The sequence below is a fragment of the Elephantulus edwardii genome, unplaced genomic scaffold, assembly GCF_000299155.1.
Source record: "Elephantulus edwardii isolate Elephantulus edwardi_28Jun2011 unplaced genomic scaffold, EleEdw1.0 scaffold00001, whole genome shotgun sequence".
In the NCBI taxonomy this organism is placed as follows: Eukaryota; Metazoa; Chordata; class Mammalia; order Macroscelidea; family Macroscelididae; genus Elephantulus; species Elephantulus edwardii.
In genome coordinates, this window is record NW_006399751.1 from 26,818,097 (window position 1) to 26,830,252 (window position 12,156).

The following is a 12,156-nucleotide window of genomic DNA, read 5'->3' on the forward strand; positions in this document are numbered from 1 at the left end:
ATATTAAAAATATGTTTTCAATTAAATTATTGGTTGACAGTGAGTTCATGCAATATGAACTTTCTTTTTCATCAGCTTCCTGTTTGAATTTACATAATAAAATAACATGATAAACATCATTTTGTATAAAACAATATAAGTGTTTCTGTTTCTGTTAAGATATGTAAGTTGTTTTATAACACTTATTAAGTAAAGTATTTGTCCGACTTCTCAGGCATGCTCCATGTAGACCTAGATTGAAAACAGGATAAATTCCAGGAGCCAGGAAACTTAATCAAACCTTTATTAAATAGTCCCTGGCTTACAAATTCATTTGAGAAGGCACCTATGGACATGTCTCTTTTGAATATAATATAAAGTCTATTCTGCTTTTGTAGAAAAATGGCCAGTAGTAATTGCTATTACTTTGAATATATATACATTTATAAATTTCCCTTCACAGTAACATATTTGCTTTATACTTTAATAAATTTAATACTGATTTAGTGGACTCTGGTGAAGTAGACTTGAGGAAAATGTACTGCTAACTGTCATTCCACTCTTGCAATTCAAATCCACTGCTGCTATTCGGAAGAAATAAGGGCAATTTCCTTCTGTGTGATTTACAATCTTGGAAACCCAATGGAAGATCAGCAACTAATCTATTCCTGCTCTACAGAAGTCAGAGAAAAGAGTTATGAAGGGCACAAAAAATGTTAAAAGTTTTCAAAAGTAGAGAGTATTATTTCAAGTTCCCATTAAACACTTCAGAAAAGTAATACATATATACATACTTATCAGCCAGCATATCATTTAATATTTTATTCATGAATGATAACCAATCATTCATGATAACAAATCAATTATTGAATGAAAATTCTGAGGTGTGTTTTCCATCCACTGAAATTACAACATCGAAAAGGATTTATGCTTACTAGCAACATATCTGTACAAATGGAATATTTGACTGTAAGTGGTTTTGTTGGTTGAGCTCCTCTGTGTTTTTAAGGATATTTCTAACTTTAATTTAGAAATCACTTCTTTTATAATTGTTATTATGGGTTGTCAAGTTGACTCTTACTCAAAGCTACTTGATAAAACTAACAAAGAGGCTATACAAATGATCAGCTCTTTTCTACCTTCGACATACTAGCCAGCTTAACCACTGTGCCATCCTCTTGTCATTAGATGCCAATCCGTTGACTTCAACTCGTAGTGAGTGACCCCGTGTATAACTAATTGCCACTCTGCCTGATCTTATGCATTCCTCACAATCTCTGCCATACTTAAATCATCATTGCAGTCATTATTTCAGTCCGTACCATTGAGAGTCTTCCATTTTTTTGGTGACTTTCTACCCTTCTAAGCATGTTGTTCTTTTCCAGGAAGTTATAGCTCCCTTACAATATGTCCAAGGTAGGTGAGACCACCCTCACCTTGAAGAGAATATTGTGGCTTCATGTTTCCCAAGGCAGTTTTGTTTGTTCTTTTGGCAGTCAATACTCTTTGTCAATCCCACAATTCAAAGACTTCTATTCTTCTGTTATTGTTGTTGTTGTATACCATCGGGTCTGAACCAACCCATAGCTGACCCTCTGGTGAGTTTTCAGAGGTAGTCAATCACACAGGAGGAGACTGCCCATCCTTCTCCTGTGGAGCAGCCTGTGGATTCAAACTGTGTGACTTTGGGATTGCAGCACAACTATTTGCCACCGGAACTCCCTTTCTACCATTATTCACATTTATTGTCAGATTTTAACTTGTACAGGAAACAACTGAAAATACCATAACTTGGAAAAAGTACACTTTAGTCTTTAAACTGGCTTCCTTGCTCTCTAACACTTTAAAGAAGTCCCCGACAACAGAATTAGCAAGTGTAATATACTATCTGATTTCTTGATTGTTGCTACAATTGCCATCAATTGTAGGTTGAAATAAAATGAAATCCTTGACTACTTCAATCTTTTCTCCATCTATCATGTTACATATTAATTCAGGGATGACGATTTTTTTATTTTCTTGATGTTGATGTAATTGATACTGAAGACTGTAGTCTTTAATCTTCAGTAAGTGCTTCAAGTTCTCTTCATTTTCAATAAGCAAGGTGTGTGTTGTCCGTATATTATAGGATTTTGCTGACTCGTCCACCAATTTTAAGCCCATATTCTATTTCATATTGTCCAGATTCTTGGATTCTTTGCTCAGGATTGAATAGGCTTGGAGAAAGGAAATAGCCCTAACTCACACATTGCTGATATTAAACCATGCGATCTCTTGATCTGTTGAAATGACAAGTTTTAATAATTATTAGGTGATAAATTGGAGAAAATTGTTATAGATTCTATATTATGTATTTTCAATAGGCAATCTTTGTTACACATCCACAGGAAACCAACATTGGGATTTTTATATCATCATGTGTAAGTAGAAAGTGTGCTTGGTTATTCCTAGCTAACTACAGTTTTTACTCTCCCTTAAGGCCTTTACTGCAACAGAACTTGGGATGGATGGTTGTGTTGGAATGATGTGGCAGCAGGAACGGAGTCAATGCAGCGCTGTCCCGATTACTTTCAGGACTTTGACCCATCAGGTAAAACCAACAACTTACATACTAATTTCCTGGCATCCTCTCAATTAATCCTAGTTTAAATAATTTTTCTCTTTTTCCTTTTTAATTTTAAAATAAAGAAAAAGTTATAAAGATTTGTGACCTAGATGGAAACTGGTTTAGACATCCAGCAAGTAACAGAACATGGACAGATTACACACGGTGTACTCAAAACACTCCTCAGATAGTGAAGGTATGTAAAAATTGTCAATGGACATTTAAGTCACACTCTTCTAAAAGTTATCTAATACAATATTGGAAAAAATTAGCCAATGTTTCATTTCACTTTAAAGATTTTCATAGTATAATTTGAGAAAAACCATTTAAGAATAAAACTTTGTTGACAGTATTATTTTTTTATTTTGTGCTTACATTTAGTATATATGCCTGTTAAGTAATACCATCTTTATAAGTTTCAGTATTAATATATCAAATTTTATAAAGAAAATCTACTCTAAAAGCAAAAGACAAGGAAAAAATGCAATTGTCATGTACTATTTTGGTATAAAATACACAGGGGATAGGAAAAAAGTCAATGTCTCCCAGATTTTTAGAAATTTTTGTAAACCACATGGTAAATCTGTATAGTCTTCATTGCAAATGTGTTCAAGTATTGATTTTCAAGCTATCTGCTATAAAGCTATACTTATTTATATGTTTTTTAAAATTTACTTAATTGAATTTGAGCTTCTGCATAAATAGTATCAGTACTTACGGTAATAAAATGAACTTTAATTTTTTAAATAAAATAAAATCCATTTTATTATTCCAAATTATAGACTGCAATGAATTTGTTTTACCTGACTATAATTGGACATGGATTATCTATCGCATCACTACTTATCTCACTTGGTATATTCTTTTATTTCAAGTAAGTACACTTAAAATATTTTTAAATTTCACAAATGGTGTCTGGTAAATGCTGTGTTATATGTATGTTTATGTCATGTGCTAATAACCAAAATGCAAATTATTAATTATGCTTAAAATTAATTAATAATGTCTAAATTAAGTTAATTTTGGTTTGTAAACATGTAGATAGGAGGCTGATTAATTATTTTAAGTCCAATATTACAAAATTAATAAATATTTAATAATGAGGTAATATAATGACAGAATTGATATCAGTATTTAAACCCATAAATCTTTGTTTTGGGAACTTTCAACTATCAAGTCATGGTTATTTACGATGGGTTCTCTTCCTCTCCTGGCAACCCTATGAGTATAGAGCAGAATTGGTATTCAAAGTAGTGAACTTTCAAAAAAAATCTCCAGGCCTGTCTTCTCAGGTACCTCTGAATGGATTTCACCATTTTTAGCAGGGTAGAGCATTTGACCAGTATTATTTTTGTTAGAAGCTGTCAAGACTATTAATGATACATAGTGACTGTAGGCAACATAAAACTTCTCCTTAGTGCTTTCTATGTTGTAATCTTTAGGAGCTCTGGTGACCTAGTGCAATCCGCAAGGCATGTACTTCAAATCCACCAGCTGCTCCATGGGAGAGTAAGTAGGCAGTCTTCTCCAGAGCTATTACTGCCTCTGAAAATCTGCTGGAGGGTCAGCTATAGGTTTGTTCTGACTCAAATGGCACACACTAGCAACAATAATCTCTATGAGACCAGGTAACAGGGTCTTTCTACTGTGGAATGAATAGGTGGACCCAAAAGGCCAATTCTTTGAAAATCAAAATTACTTGTTGCCTCAATTCTTCTAGACTCCTTAAGTGAAATTTTTACTGTTCATTGACATAGAAATCATATTTCAGGATTTTATAAAAAAATGCTAATGAAACTAAAAATATATTATTAACAACATAGTATGGATAAATCTGGCAATGCTTATTTCTTTTTAATTTTATTTGGAAAGCACTCCTGTGTTTTGTTTGTTTTTTGTTGTTTTCCATTTGGAAGTCACCTTAAATAATTTTCATTCAGGCAATCATCAGGTGATTTTTAAACTTGTAGAAAAATCAGTTTCAAAGGTGCGATACTTAATCTACTGCTTTAACTTGGTTTTCATACTTTTAATAACTACCATTAATTATAAAATGCAATGTGTTTGTTGTTGTTGTTTAATGTCCTCGAGTCGTAGACGACTCATAGCAAACCTATGAACGAACAGCCTGAGCACTGTTCGTACATAGAATTTCCAGAGGCAAGCCATTTTGGAAGTGGATGCCGCTCCTGCTTCCAGGCTTGATTTAGTCAGGAAGCTCCAGCCAACACTGTCCACCATTGGGTGCCCATTACCACGATTGGCACATCACTGTCACAGGCTTCAGCATCACAGCAACCACGAGTTACCTCTGTACAGCAACGCACAGAATGTAGTTTTACTAAATAGCTATATTTTATTATCACTATCATTATAATTGTAATTACTATCCACAGTAGATGTACCATCATCATCATAATTTTTTTATAATCTTGACACATTAGAAGCTTAAGAATTATATTTCATAATAGCAAAGAAGACTAACCCAAATCCATATATTATTAGATAGCTAAATTTTAGGTATATATACATATCTATCTATTGCACCAATTTATAACACAGGATACTTCAACTGCAGAAAAATAATTCAGAGAATTGCCTTCAAAAACTATGCTTTACATAATAATTCAGATTTTTAATTAATAAAAGTTTACACTCACAACCCAAAAACAAGCACTTCAAATCAGATCCCTTTTTTTTTTTTACATAAATACTTGCAACCATGTCTAAAGTCAAAATATTTTGAGAAGGTTGAGGGGAATGTGGAAAAACAGTTAAGTAGATAATGACCATCACATTAGAACAGATGAGGGAAGAGCTGCCTGAAAGGAATATATGATTAGGCATTACATGTAAGCAACAATCTGGAACAAGGGTTCTCGATACAGGGCAGGGGGGTGGGAAGAAAATGTGCTACAACAAAAAAAAACCAAACAAACCCTAAACTAATAAGTATTTAAAAAATAATAAAGTGAAACTTGATAATTAAAAAACAAAACAAAATAACGAACAGGTTCATCCAGGAGAGGGTTAAACGAGATTCCTCCTTGTAGGCAAGGATTCTGAAGCTTCGTCTGACATACTTTGGACAAAGAGGGACCTGCCCTTGGAGAGGGACATCATGCTTGGGAGGGTGGACGGACAGCGCAGGAGAGGAAGACCCTCTATGAGGTGGATTGATTCAGTGACTGGGGTAATAAGGAAGGGTGTGTCAGAGAGAGTGAGATTGACACAGGATAGAGCAGGACTTAAGGCTGTTGTACATAAGGTCGCTAGGAGTCACAGACGACTTGATGGCACATAACAACAACATCATCTTTTGAGTAAAAATTATAAATCATGAGAGTTATTTCAAGACATGTTACCTAGTGGGCAGGGGAAAAAAATTTTGAGCCTTAAGCATTTTTACCTTAAGGGGAAAAAAGTATAAATCTTCATTTAAGTAATCAGAACTCTGGTCTTGATAAATAAATAAGAAATCTTCTACAGTGTATATAAATTAGATATATTTTTAAGGCTAAAGATAATATAAACCTATGAATAATTTTAAAAGTAAAGAAGTGCATTTGTAATTGTAATAGGCTATAAAGCCATTTCTCTTCATTTTCCAAGTTTAATTGTCATTAATTCTGGGATAGTTTACAATGTGAATATTAATTTACCTTTTTTTCCTAACTTAGTATTTTAGAATATTTTCTATGTTGCTCTAGCATTCAATGTATTAAAGTACATCTAGTATTCAAATGCCTAAATAAGATTATATTTGTTAGATTTAGTAAAGTTTTATATGGTTTCTCTGTTTACCACACTAACATTGCTTTCATTTTTTTTGTTCTCTTAATAATAAAACATGGCTGTGGACATTCTCACCCAGAACTCTTGCCGTTCCCACCTGCCATCATTGTTTGTTTACTCCATATTCTCAGAGTTTGGGGATTACTTAGTTAAAGGGTATATAACTTCTTCAGTCTCTTGAAATTCATCATCTCTAAAGTATCTCAAAATCAGCACATTCAAAACCAAATGAATAATATTTATCCGCTCTCAATCCAAAACTGAAAGTGACTCAATTTAGTACCAAGAATCGCGTTATATTAGCCAGCATATAGGAGTAACCTGTGACATTTTCAACTCTTTCCTTCATCTAAAACTGATCACAAACTCTATGCATTTTATCTCCTTTATATATTTATCTTCATCTCTACTACTACCAACAAAAGTCTGGCTCTATCTGGTTTTCTATTTCAGTAAATTCACTTTTACTCTTTCTTCATTTAGCTACAAAGCAACCTGAGTAATATTTTCAAAGATTGAGGAACAAAATATAAATTTTGCCATTTTTGTAGCTAAAATATTTTAAAAGGCTGAGATAAAATATAGATCTGATTTTCCATCTTTGACTTTATAACTTTTTTACTTGGACATAGTGTTAGGAGATGCCTGTCAATGGATAAAGACCTCGTAATTGGAAATGTCAGTGGGAGGGAAACTTCCAGCAAGATGAAATGACACACTGCCTGTATCAGTGTGCTCAAGTATATGAAAGAATGAGATAGCATTAGAGAGGGGTCTGATTTGTTTTCATAGGCTCACCATGAACCCAACAGCATGTAACTACAACAAAAGAAGTGTGATTCAATGATTCAAGTGGTTATTCTACTTTCCTGCTAAGTCCACATCAGAAGAATGGCCTTAAAATTTACTTTAAAAAAAAAATCATGCTCCAAAGCCCTTACAGAGGACAGTTCTACACTGGTACACATGGGATCATGATGAGTCATAGTCAATTTGATACCCAGAGTTAATGGTTTATGGTAATTCCTACATTAAAAAATAATTTATGTAACTTATAATTTAATACTCTTCTCTGCCTCTTTCCTCTAATTGTTCTCTCTTTGTGCTGCCTTCAGATTAATGAAATATGCTCGTTTCTCAAATATGCACACACAAATTACATCAGTACAAGAGACTGAGAGACAAATGCTGTACTAATAAGAGCAAATAATAAACAAGCAAGCACATACACAGCCAGCGATGAAATAGTTATTGTTGTCATTGTTATGTGCTATCGAGTTGGAACTGACCAATAAGTTGACCCTTTAGTGGGCTTTTATAGGCAGTAATCACATTAGAGGAAACTGCCCATCCTTTTTCCATGAAGCAGCTTGTGAATTCGAACTGCATGCCTTCAGGATTGCAGCATAGATTCTTACCACTAAGACACCAGAGTTCACTTAGCAGCATGCAAAGCAGTCCCCAATATAATGAATTGACAGATAAGTGCTATACCTCTAACAACAAACCATATACAATAAGGTATACAAATATCATGGTGCCAACACCATTTTCTGGCCCCCACAGAGGCCCATGGTAGGACAGAAGGATGAGGTCCTTGATGGTACAGGCAGTGGGCCCAGGTAGATCTTTGGTGCTGGTGCTTGATAAGAGTCCCAAGTTCCACCAGGCCCAAGTGTTCCCCAGCACCTGGCGGTGGCATGATTGTCTGTAAATGCTTGCAAAGATCTAACCTTTGTCATAATTTCCTTAGTTAAATCTAGATGAATTATTGATCCTAGTCTCTGTGAAACATAACTACATTGTAGCTATAGTAAAGTTTTAAGTATAATTTGAGAAATTATCTTCTCTGTAGATTTAAAACTAATACTGTCAAGACACTTCCTGTTAAAAAATAAATGCCCTTCTCATCAAATTTCTGAAGAGCATGAAGTTAAGAAATATACTATATGATTAACCATACCAAAACCAGTAGTCAGAAGGAAAACAGCAGTGTTCTCCCTAACAAGCCAAACAAGCTTAAAATTTACAAAAGATATAGGTAAGTCATACAGTAATCAAGCCAAATGCAAAGTAAGCAAAGCTTCAAGTGAAAGAATCTAACATTTAATGAAACAAAAATTCATGGAATATTAATATGCAGTTGTGTGACTGCCAGATGGAAACAACGCTGCTAGGCAAGATATATAAAAAATATACAAAATTCAAGCTTAGGTCACGAGGGCGCTCTGGTGGTTTAGTGGTAAGGAATTGAGCTGCTAATCTAAAGGTACACAATTTGAATCCACCAACCACTCCACAAGAGAAAGATGTTCCATACTCTTCTTCGATACTACAACTCAAAGGCATCAATTTTTCTGTCATCCTTATTCATTGTCCAGCTCTCTGATGCATAGCAGTTGAGGAGACCATAGCCTAAATTGGCACGCCTTAGTCTTCAAAGTGACATCATTGTTCTTCAGCACTTGGGAGAGGTCCCTGAAAGTGAACTGGCCTAATGCAATGTATATCATGATTTCCTGAGTGTTGATTCCAAAGGTGTTGATTGTTGATTCAAGCACAGTGAAATCATTGGCAGCATCAATCCTTTCCCCATCTATCATAAAGTCTTCTTAAAAACTTTTGAGTGTCTATCTAGAATATAATAACTGTTGATTTTTTATAGAGGCAAAAGAAAAAGGAAAACAAAATTTCAGAACTAAAATTAGTCTACTAGTGTTAGATATGGAGCTCATGGTCTATATATACCACAGCCTCAGTTACTTTGAGATCATAAGTAATTATGGACTGTTCTGATCAGAGCCACAGTAGACGAAGCCAGACAGAATGGGAGTGTTACATAGACAAGATTTCGAACTCTTTATAAATTTAGACTTACTGTACCAGTTGAGACTGGAAGACTGATATGATCATTCTTCATACTTTTAAAATGTTTAACTGAAACAATTTTCTGAGGTAAAAATTTAGCAAAATCTCAAATTGACACACTAAATAAAATATATTACCTTGAGTATAAGGCATCATTAAAACAACCATCAGTATATAATCAAAAGTGCAAGTTGCTTCCCAGGGAAAAGCAAGCATTGGACACAACAACCAGAAAGCAACTCATGAGGATACAGATGCTTTGTGAAGGACGCAACTAATGTCACTGAACAACTTGTGTGGAAATTGTCAAATAAGAGCCTGATTTGCTATGTTAACATTCAACAAAATCACAATAAAATATTATCTTAAAATTAACAAATAATAAGTATATTTCAACCAATAACAATTTTAAAAACCCAAATCCATAACTTTTGCAACTCGGTTGATTCTGACTTAGAGTGACCATTATGCTACAGACTAGAACTGCTCCATAGGGTTTCTTTACTATATTCTTTAGGGAAGTTGATCACCAGACTTTTTCCCATGGCACTGCTAAGTGATTTATTCTGCCATCGATTATATTAGTAACAGTGCCGTCAGCTATGACGCATGCGACTCTGTTAGAGTAGAATGATTCACAGGGTTTCTAACCTCTCCATGTTTACCAAAGCAGACTGCCTTATCTGGATCCCATAGGGCAGCCAGCAGATTCAAACAGTCCATGTTTTGGCAGTTGTACGTTTTAACCACAACATCACCAGGGGTTTTTTTTGTTTTGTTTATAGGTTAGTTGTTATTGTTGTTGTTAGGTGCCACTGAGTTGACCACAACTCATAACATTGCTATGATCAACAGATATGAACCTTAAAGGCACAATGAAAAAATATTAAAAGCATAATTTCTACCCTTAGTTGCTCCACACTTATAAATTTTTATAATGTTTATATAGAAAATGAGGAATTTTGTATAAACGGAATCCCTAAAGTGTCATATAGTAAGAATTACAAAATAATTCATAGTTTAGAATATCAGGAAAAAAATCATTCTTAATAGGTATTTGTGTCTACAAATAGTAAAGAAGCCTTTGGTTTTTATTATAATATTTCATGTAACTGTGAACTAAATTAGAAAAAACCTCATTAGGTCTCATGGAAACAAATGCCATCAAGTTAGCACCATGGGAACATGAATCATCCCAGCTTTGTTTCTTGATGGCCTTACGTGCTATACCTAACTCCTTGCACAGAATAAGCACTTTATTTTTTTCTTTTAGAAATATCATAAAATGATTGGAAGCTTACTCTAGGTCTGACTTTGGCCTATGTTGTCTCCATAAGCAAATTTAAAAGAATTATTAGACTATTTAGTAACCTAAAAACAATTCCTAGAGTTGTGGATGCTGCAAATAAAATCATTAGGTGTAAACAATTATCAACAACTCCTTTTGTTTGTTTCTTAGCCCATTTTGTCATACAGCAGTTAGTCTTTGATACAGAAAACTTAAAAAAAAATAATAAGGCCACTAACCCACCATATTAAAAACCAAGATTCATATAAAAAAGTTGATGTAAGGTGCTCTGTTTTTTTCATTTTTTTTTTTAGAGAAAGAGAGAAGTTTACTGCTCACTCATACTTTAAATTAGAAACAGAAAGCATGCCATATGGTTCACCAGATATAGTCCAGTTTACATTAGAGCCAATTAAAGGAAAGAGACCAGGAGATGAAAGTACAGGGAAATGAAAGAGAAGGAAAGACTTGGATTTAGGATCTGCCAAGCCCTGAGAGGCAGTAACTCTCACTTAGAATGTTCTTAGAAAAACAAAGCCGAATCTTTTAGATAAAATAGGTAAACAAACTTTACCCGAATTAGTTATAAATTATATTTTTATTACTGTTTAAAATTTGAGAGCATTGCAAAACCTCATGCTCACTTTCAACAAGACAAAAGGTCCATCTTAAAAGAGTATAGATTATCTGATTTGTTTGGGGAAGACATGCTCATTTTTCAGAAGATATTTATTCTTCTGGCATTTCAGACTCTGATGTCAAACCATTATAAAGCCTAAGATACTTATTACTATATATACACAAATGGTTACTTTTCTGCATAGTTATTATAAGGTCCCAAACATAATTCAATAAAAAAGCTTTATTCAGTAATCCAGTATGTAAGCCAACATTTTCTCAGTTTACTTAAAATCACCCTTGAAACTCCTATGTCTCCTTTTCTAGAGCCATGATACAAATTCTAACATTTTGCTTGCATAATGTCTGGCAACATTTAACCAATCCTATGAACTTAAATCTCCTTTCCAGTTTCTTTATATTTCTTCTATTATTAAAACATGCATAGTAGTATTCTTTGAGCAATCATTTGATGATATGTGATTCAGCCTTTAAATAACTTCTAAACATGGTTGGGAAGCTAACTAGCTACAGAAAGCCAGAATAAACATAGGGATCTCTGGTAGTCCAGTGGGTAAAGAGTTCTGCTGCCAACCCAAAGGCAAGTAGTTCAAATCTACTATCCGCTCTGTGAAAGAATGATGGGCAATTCCTTCTCGCATGATATTCAGCCTCTGAAAACCTGTTGGAGGGTCCACTATGAGTTTGTTCTGACTCAGCGGACATGAGTGAGGTGAAAATAAGACATAGGATAACAAAAAACTTACCCTACAAATTAAACCATTAAACCATGATGGCCTATTTAAGGAATTTGCTTAAAGTCTAGTAAAACTGCATTGTCAGTATTTGACAAAGGCAAAGTTCAGAACTATGAAATATAGTTATCCATTGGTCTCTGAATAGCATGTTTTTGTTGTTGTTATGTGCCGTCGAATCGTTTCCGGCTCATAGCGAGCCTATGCACAACAGCCCTAAACCCTGCTCTATCCTGCGCCAACCGCAC

The 12,156-nt window shown here is 34.1% G+C and overlaps 1 protein-coding gene across 1 annotated transcript in view; it reads left to right on the forward strand.

Annotated features, from left to right (window-relative positions):
* Nucleotides 1–12,156, forward strand: part of CALCRL (calcitonin receptor-like) — a 65,285-nt gene that overhangs the window by 5,822 nt on the left and 47,307 nt on the right. The window contains exons 3-5 of the mRNA XM_006878768.1: nucleotides 2,459–2,569; nucleotides 2,668–2,780; nucleotides 3,367–3,458. Of these exons, the coding sequence (XP_006878830.1) occupies nucleotides 2,459–2,569; nucleotides 2,668–2,780; nucleotides 3,367–3,458 (316 nt within the window). The remainder of the gene's footprint in view (nucleotides 1–2,458; nucleotides 2,570–2,667; nucleotides 2,781–3,366; nucleotides 3,459–12,156) is intronic.